The sequence below is a fragment of the Trichechus manatus genome, unplaced genomic scaffold, assembly GCF_000243295.1.
Source record: "Trichechus manatus latirostris isolate Lorelei unplaced genomic scaffold, TriManLat1.0 scaffold00288, whole genome shotgun sequence".
Classification (NCBI taxonomy): domain Eukaryota; kingdom Metazoa; phylum Chordata; class Mammalia; order Sirenia; family Trichechidae; genus Trichechus; species Trichechus manatus.
The window spans coordinates 339899-356241 of NW_004444224.1; the positions used below are offsets into that span (position 1 = coordinate 339899).

The 16343-nt window shown below is 50.4% G+C and overlaps 1 protein-coding gene across 3 annotated transcripts; it reads left to right on the forward strand.

Moving 5' to 3' along the window:
* The first annotated feature begins 276 nt into the window (after positions 1 to 276).
* ARHGAP30 (Rho GTPase activating protein 30) lies at positions 277 to 16187 on the forward strand. Of its 3 annotated transcripts, none has more exons than XM_004390212.2 (12): positions 277 to 642; positions 5974 to 6076; positions 7803 to 7947; positions 8820 to 8902; positions 9059 to 9166; positions 9779 to 9906; positions 10410 to 10581; positions 10662 to 10765; positions 10843 to 10920; positions 11682 to 12083; positions 13208 to 13473; positions 13565 to 16187. In XM_004390212.2, the coding sequence occupies exons 1-12, from the start codon at positions 546 to 548 to the stop codon at positions 15188 to 15190; spliced, it is 3312 nt and encodes a 1103-aa protein (XP_004390269.1). In that variant the 5' UTR covers positions 277 to 545; the 3' UTR covers positions 15191 to 16187. The 3 variants fall into 3 exon arrangements, with proteins under 3 accessions (XP_004390269.1, XP_023580895.1, XP_023580896.1); XM_023725127.1 differs by having other exon boundaries at positions 13208 to 13302; XM_023725128.1 differs by having other exon boundaries at positions 612 to 642; positions 7807 to 7947.
* Positions 16188 to 16343: the final 156 nt, after the last annotated feature.

Below are 16343 nucleotides of genomic sequence, written 5' to 3' on the forward strand. Positions count from 1 at the left end.
GCTCCCAGCCAAGCCTCGGGTCTCCACCTCGGACCCCAGGATTCTGGTCCCCAAGGGTCTCAGTCACCTGTTCCCATCTTAGGTGCCACCACCCCACCCCAGGGCTCTGACATCACTGCCCCTGGACCAATGAGCGCAGTTCCAGAGATGACTGAGGAGGTACATGTCAGCTACCTCCCCCACCCAGGCCCTGTGGTTAAAAAGATGCTCTAACAGGAAGTGGGTTTGAGAAGCTGCACAGCTTCCTGCCCCCCCACCCCACCCCAAGGTCTGAGCGGGCCGAGCAGGGCGAGTGCCAGGCTGGGCCACGAGACACAGCTTCTTGCCAGGGTCCTGGAGCTTCCTCTTCCATAGCCACTTCCGTGTGATCGGGGCCCCAGAGGCAGGAGCTTCGACCCGTTGCCCAGGCCACCCTCCACCCCCAGTTCGGAGCCCTGCCTCCCTGGGGCCGGGCCAAGCCCAGAGGCTGGCTTGGGATCCCATGGGGGGCTGGTAGAGGTCTTGGGGGACAGAGGCGGCTGGGCCAGAGCCCTGGGGCTCCGGCCATGAAGTCTCGGCAGAAAGGAAAGAAGAAGGGCAGCTCCAAGGAGCGGGTGTTTGGGTGTGACTTGCAGGAGCACCTGCAGCACTCAGGCCAGGAGGGTAAGGAGGCCAGCGGAGAGCTGCTGTTGGGTGGGTGGGAGGCATGGAGCTTCTCCCGCCGGCTCTAGTCTGAGGGGCAGAAGCAGCTTCCGGGTGCTTCTGGGGTAGGGACAGCAGCCCAGGGTCACCACCCAAGAGGCTGATGGGCGGCAAGGCAGGAAATGCGGCTCAGTGAAGAAGGCAGGGTAGCTTCCTTGTGCAACTACCTGGGGATGGGGCCCTAAGGAGATGGGCGTGGGAGCATTGAGAGAGCGCTGAGGGAGAGGATGGAGAGGTTGGAAACTGAAGACAGGTGGAAGAAGTGGAAGTGGAGGGGAAGGAGATTGGGGACTGGAGAGGGAGCTGAGGGGACAGGTGCAGGGGAGGAGTGGCCAAGGAGCAATAGGTGGTTCTTGGGGCCGAATGAAAGGAGACAGGAGAAGTGCCCCATGAGAGTCTGAGGACGGCACTTGGGAAGGATGGGGGTTTCCTAGTTGGAAGAGAGAGCCCGGGGCAAGGTTGTGGGCTACGGCCCCTCCTCAGTCTTGCTGGCCCACTGGTGAGGATCTGGGGTGAGGCTAGCCCCCTCTCCCAGTCTCTGTGATTCTTTGGTTCTCCTGTGCAAAAGAGAAACAGATTCTAAGTGGAGGGTGCGGGAAGAAGCTGCTGAAATGGGGACTACAGGAAGAGTCAAAGAGATGGCTGGAGGCCTGGTTTGAAGATGCCAGTGGCGAGGGCAAAGGAGAATGAGTATGAGGACTATCTGTGGAGCTTGCTCGGGTCCCTTTCTGAGTTGCCTGGGAGTGGGCTAGGAAGCCAGCAGAAGCAGGGACAACACAGGACCCACACTGCACCTGGCACAGAGTAGACACTCAATGAGTTGATTTGAAATTGATCCTAAGTATCCTGGCAGCCCAGCCCAGCTTGTTTTCAGCACTTTGAATTCCTCCCAGAGAGTGGCACGATTCTTTCCCCCACACCCCACCCCAATCTGTCATTTCCTCTTTGTCCCCTCTTCTGCTCTGGGACTGTAGCGCTTGCAGTGGAGGGAGGGTGGTGGTGGTTCCCAGCTCATTTCCTGCTCCCAGCCCCGCCCCTGCCTCCCCAGACACCTCCTTCCTTTTTTCTCCTCCCCTGAGAAGGCCCCCATCCCCACTGGCCTCCTCAAGGGAAAGTCCAGGCCCCAAGGAAGAATCTTAACCAGCCCAGGTGGGGCTGCTCTGAGCCTTCCTTTCCTGACGGCAGAGTGGACCTGGCTCAGCTGCCAGTTTACTCCTTAACAAGGGGTTTCTCTTGAGAATGATGATTGTTGGCCAAGGGCCACGTTATTTAACTGGGGCTGATTTTCTCCTAGCTCTTTGCAAATCCTCATCCTGGCACTGCCCTTCCCTCTGGCCCACCTGCCAGTCTTATCTTGAAACACTGAACACACAGTCAGCTAGACCCCACTTCTTTAACCCTTCCTGGCCTCCATCTGCGTTCCCAGCAGGTTTGGGGCATGCTCTCCAGAGAGGATAGACATCTGGTTGCTGGGTCCTGATCCTGGGTGAATCCCACAGCGAGAGAGAAGTGCCCCTTGCCGTCACTAGAACCTCACCTGAGCCCAAAGGTGGAGTGATCTTGGGTGCTAGAGTCATAGAGGCAGCCCACTCCCCTATCCCTTTACCTCCTCCTGGTACATGAAGGTGGAAAGTAGAGGAACAAAGTTGGTGATGGCTTCTCTTGTTAACCCAAGACCTAGCAAGAAAATGAAAGACCAGGCCAGTGGGGACATGTGTTTCTGGTTAATTTATCTTCTCGGACTGTTGGTTTCCCTGTCCTTACCCCCTTGCTCCATCTCAGCCCCTTCTCCCAGCTCTTTGCCCACAGGTGGGTCTCTTCCTTCCCTAAACCCTATATGTATTAAGTTCTTCCTGCTCCTAATCCTTGTATCTTTACTCCCTTGTTAAGATTTCTGATTCTCCAGGTTGCTAAGCTTGGGGGCCTCCTCCCTGACCCATCCCTGTTTCCTTGATGTCTCCAGCCCTTTGATTCCATCACCCCCAAGCCTACCTCTAACTTTTATCTCTGACCCCACCTCTCTTATCTCCTTGAAAACCCATCTCTCTGATCTCTGTTTCTCTTCCTCCATCTCTTTGACCCATTTCCTCTATGGCTCTGACTCCTTAGGCTCTTGAATGCCTTCTTTAAAGGCCTTCTCAGAAGGTTCAAAATCAACGGAGAAAGACAGGAGGGGGAAGAGCTGGTTTGGTTGCCTGGCTCAGTTCATAGGAAAGGAACCTGGGTGTTTTAGGTGACAGTAGACTCTTTATAAGTCAATAGAGTAATGCAGTGGCCAAAAGAGTGGGTGTAGAGCTTCCAAGAGCAGAGCAGCAGCTCAAACGAGGGGGGTATACCCCATCTTTGCATTCAATGCTGCGGACCCAAGGTTGAAGGATGCTGGCAAGTGGGAGCAGGTCTTGATGGTATGTTATCCCTCAGAACCAGGACTAATGGGAGGTGAAAGAGGTACCTAGGGTGAAAATTTGAGAAGCACTCATTCTCAGGTATGCAAGTGTACTATGTGCCACATTATTAAGGAGGCACTTACTCTTAAGATTGTGCAAGTGCGGAGCTGGCACTTGGACAACGCTGAGAGTGAGCGCTTCCTTAAATTTTGCACCCTAGGTGCCTTGTTTGTCTCATTCTAGTCCTGACTCTGGTGTGCAGGAAGGTGAAGGGTCTGGAAACCAGGTCACATAAGGAGAGTTTAAACGTAGTGGTTGGTAGATTTATTGGTTGTTTCTTTCATTCCATATTATGCGTTTCTATCTGACTTTATTCCACAAAGAGCTTGGGATGACTTTTCACAACTCAAAACTTTACAAAAGATAGAATAAATGACTGAAGGAAGTGGGTTGAAGGAAAAACAAGAGTAAGAGTGAGATCAGCACCCAGAAATGCATGTCAGGTGGTTCTATATGGTTCCTGGAGGTGGGCTCTGAGATTCCTAGTGGTTAAAGTAAAGAGGTAAACATGATCAGGGGTAAGATTCAAAAGGCCCATAAGAAAAGAAAAGGGGGAAAAAAAAACAGAATGGTTCAGGAGAAACACAGCTTCTTCTGACACTCAGATCTGAGAGGAATTTCTCTGGTGGTCCTGTAGATAGGACCCAATGTTCTGCTGTAGGCAATATTCTCTGTTAAATATCCAAGGGATGCCTCTGATTCTCATAATTGATTGATTAATTTATTGAGTCATTTAACAAACATTTATTGAGCACCTGCTCTATTTCAACACTACTAAATACTGGGAAGGAAGTTACTATTTGTCAGAAGGTATAGATACAAAATAAACTAATCATAATAAAGTGCAATCAGTACTATAATGCAGATATGAGTAAAGGGTTTGAGATGTGTTTTGAAGAATGTATAGGAGTTCACTGGGCAGAGTCAGAGGAGAAGGTGTTCCAGGCAAGGGAATAACATGAGTGATGGTACCAAGGCTTGTTCATGGACTAGCAAGGGCTGACTCATAGGATTTGTAGGAGGAATCGGCGAGAGCTGAGGCTGGAATAGTGGCTGGACCTGGTTTGTGAAAGGTCTTATACGCCATACCGAGAAGTTTATACTTTATTCTGTATCTGTAAGGTAAGCAATGGGTATTAGGGTGCGGTGGAGCGGAGTATGTTTGTAGTAAAAGACTTAAATCAGGGACGTGCTTTGGAAAGAACCGTGTGGTCATGTGAAGACTGGATTTGACACATGGTTTTGAGGGTCTACATATCTAAGAGGGAGCCCTGGTGTTGCAAATGATTAAGTGCTTGTCTGCTAACCAAAAGCTTGGCAGTTCAAACCCACCCAGTGGCTCTGAGGGAGAAAGACCTGGCGATATGCTTCTGTAAAGAGTATAGCCAAGAAAACCCTATGGGCAGTTCTACTCTGTTGTGTGCTGTCAACGTGAGTTAAAGATGACTCAACGGCACCTAATAACAACAACACCATGTCTGAGAGGAGTCCCTGGATGGCACAAATAGTTAAATGCTCAGTTACTAACCAAAAGGTTGGCCGTTCAAATCCACCCAAAGTGCCTTGGAAGAAAGTCTGCTTGGCGACTTACTTCTGAAAGCTCATTACTGTTATTGTGTGCCATCTAGTCAATTCTGACTCATAGTGACCTTATAGTTACAGCCATCGAAGACCCTATAGAGCACAGTTCTACTCTGAAACACATGGGGCCACCATGATTCGGAATCGACTGGACAACAGCTAGATTGGGTTCTTTTTTTGGTACCATGTCTGAGACACTGTGTCAGATAATATAAACAATACCAAGATGGATCATACTTAGATCTTGTCATTAAGGAGTTTACAGTCTAGAAGCAGTGAAAGGGGGTCCAGGGTCCAGGGAGATAATACAGCTTTTTAGACTCTTGAATTTTAATCCTGGGTCTAGCTGTGTGGTACTAAGGACATATTATTTCTTGGATCTCCAGTTTTCTTATTCGTAAAATGGGGACTAGAATACCTAATTTACAGGACTAAATGATAGAACATACATAAAGCAGTTAGCACAGTCCTGGGCACATAGGTGTTTTTCTCCTCCTGAATTGACATATTTGAAGGTCTGTCACTATTTTGTATACCTTCCCGGGCAGAACTAGTATCCATGAACTTACTTGCCAAAGAGGATGCTTCTTGGTAGTCCCCATCAGCCCTGTTCCATTTTGATTAAGACAACTCAGAGTTCCTTTATCTTACACACAATGTTATGCAAATTTACTTTCCAGACCAGTCCTTTACACTGCCTCCCCTTCCAACCAGATTGCTGATCCTATAAAAATTCTAAAGCAGCAACCAATAACTAAACCAGTTGCTATGGAGTAGATTCTGACTCATGGTGACCCCATATGTGTCAGAGTAGAACTGTGCTCCGTAGAGTTTCAATAGCTTAATTTTTCAGAAGTAGACTGCCAGGTGCCTCGGTGTGGAGTTTAACCTCCAACCTTTCCGTTAGCAGCTGAGTACGTTAACCATTTGCACCACCCAGGGACTCTAACTAGTAATTACAGAGAGACAAATTTCAGCACAACTTAACTCAGAACTTTCTCACAAAGGAATGGGCTCTCTGGAGAAGGAGTAAGTGCCCATCACTAGTGGGGTTTTTGTGTGGCTCTAGGACCCGACGGGCAAAGATATTGTAAAGGGGTTGGTGGGTATGATCAGGAAGAATCTTTCTGAAAGTTTTTATTCCATGAGCTTCACCCACAGTTTCCTCAACACCCCCTTCCCTGTGCTCCCATCTATCAGGCCCCTTGCAGTCTCTGACTTCCCAGACCTGATTTCTCTTTCTCTGCACCACCTGTGTTCCCAGTGCCCCAGGTGCTAAGAAGCTGTGCAGAGTTTGTGGAGGAGTATGGAGTGGTGGATGGGATCTACCGCCTCTCAGGGGTCTCCTCCAACATCCAGAGGCTCCGGTGAGTCCGGCAGAGCTGGGAGGGCTCTGAGGCCAGGAGGCCAGGGAGCCAGAGGACCATGGTGGTGGGTGTTGGGGAGAGTAGAGAGGAGGGGTGAGGGGAAGGGGAGATGGAAATACAGATGCTAGGTACTGTCTTAGAGAAGAGTGCCAGAATCTCCTCAGGAAAGAAAGATTGAGACTGCCCAACCCCCTGCCAGCCCAGCATACACACACACACACACACACACACACACACAGCTTTTTTTTTCTTTTTGAATTTGGCTAAAATTCACACATTATAAAATTCACCATTTTAGAATATGCAATTTGTTGTTTTTTAATATATTTACGATGTTGTGCAATCACTACCACTAAATAATTCCAGAACATTTTCATCACCCCAAAAAGAAACCCCGTATCCTTTGGTAGTCACTCCCAATTTACCCCTTCCCCAGCCCCTGGCAACCTTAATCTACTTTCTGTTTCTATTTGTCTATTCTGAACATTTCATATAAATACAGTATCATACAATGTATGGCTTTTTGTGTCTAACTTCTTTCACTTAGCAACATGTTTTCAAGGTTCGTCCGTGTTGTATTATGGATCAGTACTTCATTTCTTTTTATGGCCAAATAATATTCTATTGTATGTATATACCACGTTTTGTTTTTTGATCCATTCGTTGATGGATATTTGAGTTATTTCTACTTTTTGCCTATTATGAATACCGCTGCTATGGAGATTCATACATAAGTTTTTGTGTGAACATATCTTTTTAATTCTTTTGGGTATACCAGTGGAATTGCTGGGTCCTATGGTAACTCTAAATTTAACTTATTGAGGAACTGCCAAACTGTTTTCCATAGTGGCTGCACCATTTTACAATCCCACCAGCAATATATGAAGGTTCTAATTTCTCTCCATCCTCACCAACACTTGTTATATGTCTTTTTGATTATAGCCATCTTGGTGGGGGTGAAGTAGTATTTCACTGTGGTTTTGATTTGCATTGCCCTGATGACCAGTGATGTTGAACATCTTTTCACATGCTTATTGGCCTTTTGTATATCTTCTTTAGAAATGTCCGTTCAAATCCTTTGCCCATTTTTTAATTGGGTCATTTTTCTTTTTATTGTTGAGTTGTAAGAGATCTTTATAGATTCTGGATACTTGACCCTTATCAGATACGTGATTCGCAAATATTTTCTCCCCTTCTGTGGGTTGTCTTTTCACTTTAATAGTGTGTCTTTTGACAAGCAAAAGTTTTTAATTTTGATGAACTCTAACTTATCTACTTTTTCTTTGGTTGTTTGTGCTTTTGGTATCATATCTAGGAAACTGTTGCCTAATCCAAAGTTATGAAGATTTACCCCTGTTTTCTTCGAAAAGTTTCATCCACCCCTCTTTACACATCGCAAAAATACCTACTTAGGTTCATTCCCCCACTTCTACTGTCTCCTACATACCCCTACTCACATCTACAGATGCATCCCTGACACATGGGCCTGTTCACACGCAGATCTGTCACTCATGCTCTTCTTACCCATTTTCACATCCACATCTTCACGTCTACATATATAATGCCTTATACTTGCTACCTCATACCTACACATGCCCCTACATTTTCCTTCCAAGTCCTGCACATGTTGACTCACAGCCCTGCCTGGAGCTCATCCCTCCAGCTCTCACCTCTTGCCATATTTCCCCCAACCCCTACCACTCCTGACCACTCTGCACCTCCCCAGGCAGGAGTTTGAGGCAGACCGGAAGCCAGACCTGCGTCGGGATGTTTACCTCCAGGACATTCACTGTGTCTCCTCCCTGTGCAAGGCCTATTTCAGAGAACTGCCAGACCCCCTGCTCACTTACCGGCTCTATGACAAGTTTGCTGTGAGTTGAGAGGCAGGGGGTGTGGAAAAAGGGGCTCAGGGGTGCCACTCTGGTTTTGGCATCCCAGGTGTGTCACATGTCAGCCAGATTCCTAATGCTCCCGAGTGTCAGAGACCACAATAAGGCATTACTGAGGAAAGACACCCCCACCCCAATCTCCTAGCCCTGCTACCTCTGCCCTCCCCTTGTGCCTCTTCTCTTCACTCTCCCTCCACTGTGTGGTCTTTCCCTTTCAGCCACCGAGATGGTGGGACTTGGGGAAAGTCGAGGCAGATTGGCAAAGCTAGAAGATGCCTTGGAAATCACATAGGCCGGAGCACTTTTGTGTCTAAGAGAATGAAAACCCTTTTCAGAAGTCAAAGCTTTTTCAAGGCTGACCCTCTGTTAGCTGTAATTGTTTGGTGAACATATCTTGAATGAGACAACATATTACAAAAATGCTATCCGGAATTGAGCAGCACTTTTAAAATAAGTTGCTTTTTGTTGAGCACAACTGCATGTAAGAAACCCTGAAGGTTGGACTGGGTGGGTATAGGCCTCCCTGGACAATCTGAAAGAGCTCTGCAGTCCCTGGGGCACCCACGAGGTGGGATCCATGAATATATTCCAGTACCAGAGCTTTACCGATGAGGACACTGAGGCACAGAGAGTGGCAGTGAGTTGCTAAAGGTCACATAGCTATTAAGTGGCATAGCTAAGACTCAGTGCCAGATTCTGAGCTCTCTCTGCTACGCCAGTCTGCCTCAGGAGATCTGTGGGGGAGTGCAGAGTACACACAGATCGTTCCTGAGAGTTTGTCTCAGAGCTCTGGGGAATGAGCAAGGGCATTGCTGGATCACTGACTCCTCTCCTTGTACCCTTCCCACAATCAGGAGGCTGTGGCAGTGCAGATGGAGCCTGAGCGCTTGGTCAAGATCCTAGAAGTGCTTCGAGAACTCCCTGTCCCAAACTACAGGTGTGTGGGGCTCTGCCACTCCCACCCGGGGGTCCTGACTCCCCCTACACAGCCTGGGCTCTCTCTCCACCTGGGGCCTTGACCTGTCCCTCCCCCCTCCACCTCCCAGGCTCCAGTGTGGATAGATCCTTGTTAAATGATGTCTCCTCCCTGCAGGACCCTGGAGTTTCTTATGCAGCACTTGGTCCACATGGCCTCATTCAGCGCCCAGACCAACATGCACGCCCGCAACCTGGCCATTGTGTGGGCCCCAAACCTGCTCAGGTGGGAGTGCGAATAAGCATGTGTGTGGGGATCCTGGGAGAGAACAGCTGTGGGAGGCTGCTCCAGGGTGGGTGTGGCTGTGTGGGCAGCCTGGAGAGGGCTGCGGAGTCCCAGGGAGTCGCTGAGAAACAGGAAGGCTCAGAACTGCTTTGAGTGGGATGGGGCCTGCCCACAGCCACGTTTGAGTTCCTTCTCTGAGCTCGAGTAAAGCTGCTGAGGATGGGGCTTTTGTGTCTTCCGTGACTTCATCACTGAGCTCAGGGACTGGAACTTGGTAGGTGGTGGCTAAGTGTTCATTGAGCAAATGTCTGGCAGTCCATTGGAGGACCTACCTGCATACCTCTCACTGAGGTTCAAGGCAAGCTATGAGAAGTCCTGTAGTTCATTATAAACAAGGCACCTTGGGTGTGCAAAGGAAGCAGAGGTCAATACTGAGGAGGGTGTCCTAGAAGGCTTCCTGGAAGAAGTGGCATTGAAACTTGAATCGTGTAGGATTCAAGAGGTAGAGGTGGGGTTAAGGGCATCCAGGGGAGAGGATAAAGGTATTTTCAGGGAGTATTAGGATAGGAAGATGTGGTGGGGTGGGAGAAAAGTGACTCCACATCTCCACAGGTCTAAGGACATAGAGGCCTCGGGCTTCAATGGGACAGCAGCCTTCATGGAGGTGCGTGTGCAGTCCATTGTCGTCGAGTTCATCCTCACACATGTGGACCAGCTCTTCGGGGGTGCTGCCCTTTCTGGTCAGTGTCCTCTCCGCCCACCACATTGCTGCTTTCTGTCTGGGAGGTCATGTCAGAATCAGAGAGGGCCTCAAAGATCAACTAGTCCAGTCTCCCTATTTTGTAGATGAGAAAACTGAGCCCAGGCATAGACAGATGTAGCTTATCATCACGCGGAGAGGACCCTGGAGAGATAATGGCATGGTCAAGACTTGAGCAGAGTTATTCTATTCTCAGTCCACAGGGTAACCTGAGCTCTCATTCATCATCCTTGTCCCTAAGGCTAGTGACTGCTCATTCCCACCCCGAGGCCACAAGGCCAATGTCCTGGTATCTCCTAGCCCCCTCTGTCCATGAGAGTTCCCTCTTGAGCCCCCCCGCCACCTTGCAGGGCCTGTCTCTGGTGGTCTCTGAGTATATACCCAGCCTGGCAGGTGGGGGTGGGGGGTGGGCAATGAAGGGCTGGGTAAATGAGGTCTCTCTCTGGTCTCTTCCTGGCTGGACAATTACTTTTTTTTCCCTAGGTGGTGAAGCGGAGGGTGGATGGCGATTGCTTTCAGGGGCCCGGGCATCAAACAGCACCGAGGACTTTATGCCGAGGTCCCTCCCCCACCACCTGCCTAGCATTCTGCAGGCTGGCGATGGACCCCCACAGATGCGGCCCTATCACACTATCATTGAGATTGCTGAACACAAGTAAGGCCTCTTTCCTGGGCTCTCCTTCCCTGCACTGACCACCAGCCCCCACTCTCCAATTATTTCCCCATTCCCTGCAGGAGGAAGGGGTCTTTGAAGGTCAGGAAATGGAGATCCATCTTCAATCTGGGTCGCTCTGGCCATGAGACAAAGCGTAAACTTCCACGAGGGGGTGAAGACAGGGGTAAGTCTGGCAAGTTGTGGGGTGAGCTCTGCTGATGTGTACAAGGCCCTGGCTCTACACACATCCCTGTCTTGCAGAGGACAAGTCTGGTAAGGGGACACTGCGGCCAGCCAAGAGCATGGACTCATTGAGTGCTGCAGCTGGGGCCAGCGATGGTGAGTATAGTTGTGCGCGTATATGTGTGTGTTATGTGACCAACAGCGTGGGTCTGTGTGCATCTGTGTGTATCCATGTCTGGGAATGCATCTTCGAGAAAATAAGGTATTATGGCTGAGACCACAGTGTGTGCATTCCTGTGTGTGTGTGTGTGTGTGTACGTGTGACCACCTGTACTCAATGATTTCAAAAATAATTAATGAGTGTACAATAATTTATATACCAACTACTGTGCTGGATGCACCGTAGTTGGTATGTGCTGGATGTGGGGAAACCCTGGTGGCGTAGTGGTTAAATGCCATGGCTGCTAACCAAAAGGTCAGCAGTTGGAATCCACCAGGCACTCCTTGGAAACCCTATGGGGCAGTTCTACTCCGTCCTATAGGGTCACTATGAGTTGGAATCGACTCGATGGCAGTAGGTTGGTGCTGGATGCTGGGGTTACAGTGGTGAGCTTATAGTCTATGTGTGTGTTTGTCCATAGACGTAACGGGGACCGTCTGCAGTGGATGAAGGGGCAGTGTGTGTCAGTGTGTGTGTGTGGCAGTGATGACCGGTGACTGCACCTGCAGGAAGGGGAAGGGGGCTTTCTAGGTATGTGCAGGTGGGGTGAACTATGTTCTGCTGGCTGGGTGGAGGGTTTACAGTAGTGGCAGAGGGAAGCTGGGCCTGTGTAACAGGGAACGTTTTCCAGAGTATTCCTTAGGCATCCCCTTGCACCTGAGGCCATTGCCTACCTGGCCCTTTCTCCCCTCCACAGAGCCAGAGGGGCTGATGGGACCCAGCCGTCCTCGGCCAAGCCCGCTGCTTCCTGAGAGCTTGGAGAACAATTCTGCAGAGGCAGCAGAGGGCGAGCAGGAGCCTGAGGCAGAAGCACTGGGTGGCACGAACTCTGAGCCAGGCACACCACGAGCTGGGCGGTCAGCAGCCCGGGCTGGAGGCACCAGCCGTTCAGAGCGCTGTGCTGGCGTCCACATCTCAGACCCCTACAACATCAGCCTCCCCCTACATATCACCTCTATCCTCAATATGCCCCCAAACATCATCTCCAATGTCTCATTGGTCAGGCTCACCCGTGGCCTTGAGTGCCCTGCCCTACAGCACCGGCCAAGTCCTGCCTCTGGCCGCGGCCCTGGCCCCGGCCCTGGCCCCGGCCCCCCAGGTGAGGACTCAAGGATTGTCCAGGACTGGGAAAGACTAGAACTCCAGACTGAAGCTCTGATGCTGGGATCTTCCCTGAGAAGGGCAGAGGCCTCAGCCCTTGGGCTTTGGGGTGGTTGCCTTCAGCTGCCTCCCTGGGTTGGGGGTTGGGAGAATCTAGTAACATTATCAGGTTGTGTGAAATCTGTGGAGAGAGGATCCCTGGCAGCCTTCCGACCACTGATGTATCCAAGAACAGAGGTCTGTGTCAGACACATAGAGCAGGGATTACTAACTAACAGTGTGGAAATATATAATAGATGGTAGAAATAATAATAATAACACCTAATATTTATTGAGGGCTTATTATGTGTCAAGTGCTATGATAAGTGCCTTGCGGGCATTAGTTCATTTAATTTTCTTATAACCTTATAGCATAGGTGTTACCGTGGTAGAACCTGAGACTTAGGTTAAGCAATGTGTTATTAATATAGGTAGGAAGTGGCAGAGCTGGGATCTGATTTTTGCTCTGACTCCAGTCCCGAAAGTGGCACTGATGAGAAGTACTAAGGCAGTATAACATAGTGGGTAAGAGCATGGGCTATAGAGTTAAGCAGACTTGGGTTCAAATTTCGGCTTTGCCACTTATTGGCTGTGTGACCTTGGATAAATTGTTTGATATCTCTGAGCCTCAGTTTTCTCATACGTAAAATAGGGATAATATCCGACATAACAGGGTTGTTTTGCAGGGAAAATAAGATAATACATTGTAAAATGCACCTTGGAGGAGCTTAATAAAAGTAGCTATAAGCCAATGGAAACCCGGGAAGCTTAATGGTTAAGAGCTACAGCTGCTAACCAAAAGGTTGGCAGTTCAAATCCACCAGGCGCTCCTTGGAAACCCCATGGGGCAGTTCTACTCTGTCCTATAGGGTCGCTATGAGTTGGAATCGACTTGATGGCAATGGGTTTGATTTGGTTTATAAGCCAATAGTTATGGATATTGGTGTGAGAAGATCAGCCATGTGGGGTATCTATGCTGGGAGTTCTGGGCCCAGACTGCATCAGTGCAAGGAAGACCCACATTGGAAAGAGTCAGGGCTGGCCTGGACCTTTGGAATTCTGGGACTACCTCTCCCTCAACAGATGAGAAGTCGGAGGCAAGTCCAGCTCCAGGTTCCTTGGCTGACTCAGGCCCAGCGGACATGGCTCCTGCCCTGGAGGACTCCCTGTCCCAGGAGGTGCAAGATTCCTTCTCCTTCCTAGAGGACTCAAGCGGCTCAGAGCCTGAGTGGGTGGGGGTGGAGGATGGGGATGTGGCCAAGGCAGGAGCAGCAGGAGCAGCCTTCTCCCCTGGGGAGGACGACCCTGGGATGGGCTACCTAGAGGAGCTCCTGGGAGTTGAGCCTCAGGTAAGGAGGAGCTGTGCTGGGTTTGGGAGTGGTATGACGTCTGAGAGTGAGCAGGGCCATCTGGTCCTGAGCCACAATTCTGTGTCTACAGGTAGAGGAGTTCTCTGTGGAGCCACCCTTGGATGACCTCTCTCTGGATGAGGCACAGTTTGTCCTAGCTCCCAGCTGCTGTTCCCTGGACTTTGCTGACCCCAGGCCTGAAGCAGAGGAGGAAAGTGGGGAGGAAGTCTTCCTGAGTGCCTACGATGACCTAAGTCCCCTTCTGGAGCCCAAACCCCTGAACTGGGAAAGTCTAGGGAGTCTGGAGGAAAAGGCAGCAGGGTATGCAAGACAGGCTCCAGGGCAGGCTGAGGGAGAGGAGGCATGCATGGAAGTTGGGGAGAGTGAGGAGGCTGAGCCTGGAAACAGATGGGACATGAGGGAGGAGGCCGAGGGGAGTCCAGAGACCAAGGTAGAGGCTGGAGGGTCAGGTGAGGAAGGAGTGGAGGCTGAGGGAGGCCAAGATGTGATGGGCAGTTTGAGAGAAGGGAGTGGGGAAGAGACAGAGGCCAAGTCCAAAAGTCAGAATGAAGCTGAGAATATGGAGGAGGCTAAGGGTGTGGAGGAACCAGGAGGAGAGCAGAGTAAAGATGAGGAGAAGGAAACAGAGACTGAGAGAAAAGAAGAGGCTGAAGGAGGAGAGGAGACCCAGGTAGAAGCTGGAAAGGACCCAGAGTATGGGGCCCAGGAACACCAAGTTGATGAGGAGAGCTGGGAAGTTGTATATAAACAAGAGGCTGAGGGAGGCAGACAAGATGATGTCAAAGGACAGAGAGGGGATGGGGGTCAAGAGGCAAGAGAAGACCAAGGAAATGATGAAGACATCAGAATCCCAGAGGAAGCAGCTGGAGGAGGTGCAGGGGAGGTCAGCAAGGAATGGGACAGAGGGGATGGAGAGGCTGAGGGAGACCAGAGGGCCAGAGGCCACCATTTTGAAGAAGGCACCCTCCCTGAAGGGTCAGGTGGAGAGTCCCTGGGAGTTAACAGTGCCAAAGCGGGCAATGACCAGCCCTCTGATGGGGAACAAGCGGCCCCACAGCCACCCCAGCCAGAGGAGATGGAGCCTGAGGGGCAGCTCCGTCCGGAGGGCTGTGATCTGTGCCCCTGTTCCCCTGGCTTAGCAGGTGGTGTAGGCATGCGCCTGGCTTCCACCCTGGTTCAGGTCCAACAGGTCCGCTCTGTGCCTGTGGTGCCCCCTAAACCGCAGTTTGCCAAGATGCCCAGTGCACTGTGTAGCAAGATCCATGTGGCACCTGCAAACCCATGTCCAAGGCCTGGACGGCTTGATGGGACTCCTGGGGAAAGGGCTTGGGGGTCCCGAGCGTCCCGCTCCTCCTGGAGGAATGGGGGCAGTCTTTCCTTTGATGCTGCTGTGGCCCTGGCCCGGGACCGCCAGAGGACTGAGGCTCAGGGAGTTCGGCGGACCCAGACCTGTACTGGAGGTGGGGATTACAGCTTCATCCCCAGAACCGTCCCCTGTAGCATGATCGCTGCCCATTCTCATCGGCCCCTTAGCTGCCTGGAGCAGCCATCTGAAGGCTCAGAAGGATCTGGATCCCGGAGTCGGCTTAGTCTGCCCCCCAGAGAACTCCAGCCCCCTGATCCCCTTATGCCCCCCCAGCGCCGAACGTATGCATTTGAAACACAGGGTAACCTTGGGAAAAGTGAGGAACTGTGATTAGGACTTGGGCAATGAGACTAGTAGTAAGCTGTCTTGAATCTCCAGGGTCCCTGACCTAACTCTACAGGCTTTGGCCTCTTGCTTCTCTTTTTGACTGTGGGAGGCCACAGGTTAGTTCGTTTACCTAAGCTTGTCTAAGACAGAAAGCACTTATCCCTTAGGAGAGTCCTAAGCAAGTTGCCAAGATCCTGTTCCCAGGGAGTGGGGTTATTGGCTAAAGGGAACATAGCCGGTGCCATCAAGTCGATTCCAACTCATAGCGTCCCTATAGGACAGAGTAGAACTGCCCCACAGGGTTTCCAAAGAGTGGCTGGTGGATTTGAACTGCCGACCTTTTGGTTAGCAGCCGAACCCTTAACCACTGTGCCAACAGGAACATAGGTTGGCAGAAAACTTAGATGTTTTCCAAAGTGAAGAATGGAGGGGGAATTCCAGCCAAGTTCCTGCTTTCCTCTGAGGCTATGAACCTTCATGGAAGCTTAAGGTGAAGTGGGGTGGGCAGGGTCAGGTCAGAGCCTACCACACACAAACATTCTGTGTTGCCCATCCCTGTTCTGTTCCCAGACCCTTGACTAGTTCCTGACCTGCTGAGCTTCGGATTAGGGAGTAACTTGTCCAGGAAGCTCTTTGAAGGCTTCCGTGTTTGTTGGGAAGACTGATGATCTTTCCAGCTCACCCACCCTCTGTCACCAGTCACCTTAAAGAAGAGGGGTCCTCTACAGATCTCTCTGGCCTCTCCTTTTCCCTTTGAAATAACTTCCTCTCTCTGCTTCAGTTAAGATTTACAGCCTTGGAAACCCTATGGGAGCAGTTGTACTCTGTCCTATATGGTCACTAAGAGTTGGAATCGACTCGATGGCAGTGGGTATGGTTTTGGTTATCTTATGGAAGGGAAATGGGGCCACGGGGCTGCTTTTTCAGACCGGCTGAGCCACAGGTTCCACTCCAGTAAGGGGCAATGTCTCTGAATAAAAGTTGTATCTTTACACGTAAATAGTGTGGAGTCTCATTATTCTTACTAAAACTGTGAGTGATAAGTATCTTCTCTTCATGATCGTCAGAATGTTTTTTTTTTTTTTTTTTTTTTTTTTTGCTGTTGGTTCTTCCTCAGATGTTGTCATGGAGACCTGTGGCTAGAAACTAGAGCTGA

Excerpts from the sequence above, each read along its gene's own strand:
- ARHGAP30 (XM_004390212.2), top strand. The coding sequence starts at position 546 with ATGAAGTCTCGGCAGAAAGGAAAGAAGAAGGGCAGCTCCAAGGAGCGG. Across the intron at positions 10,582-10,661 it reads ATTGAGATTGCTGAACACAA|GAGGAAGGGGTCTTTGAAGG; the intron begins GTAAGGCCTCTT and ends CATTCCCTGCAG. Across the intron at positions 12,084-13,207 it reads CCCTGGCCCCGGCCCCCCAG|ATGAGAAGTCGGAGGCAAGT; the intron begins GTGAGGACTCAA and ends CTCCCTCAACAG.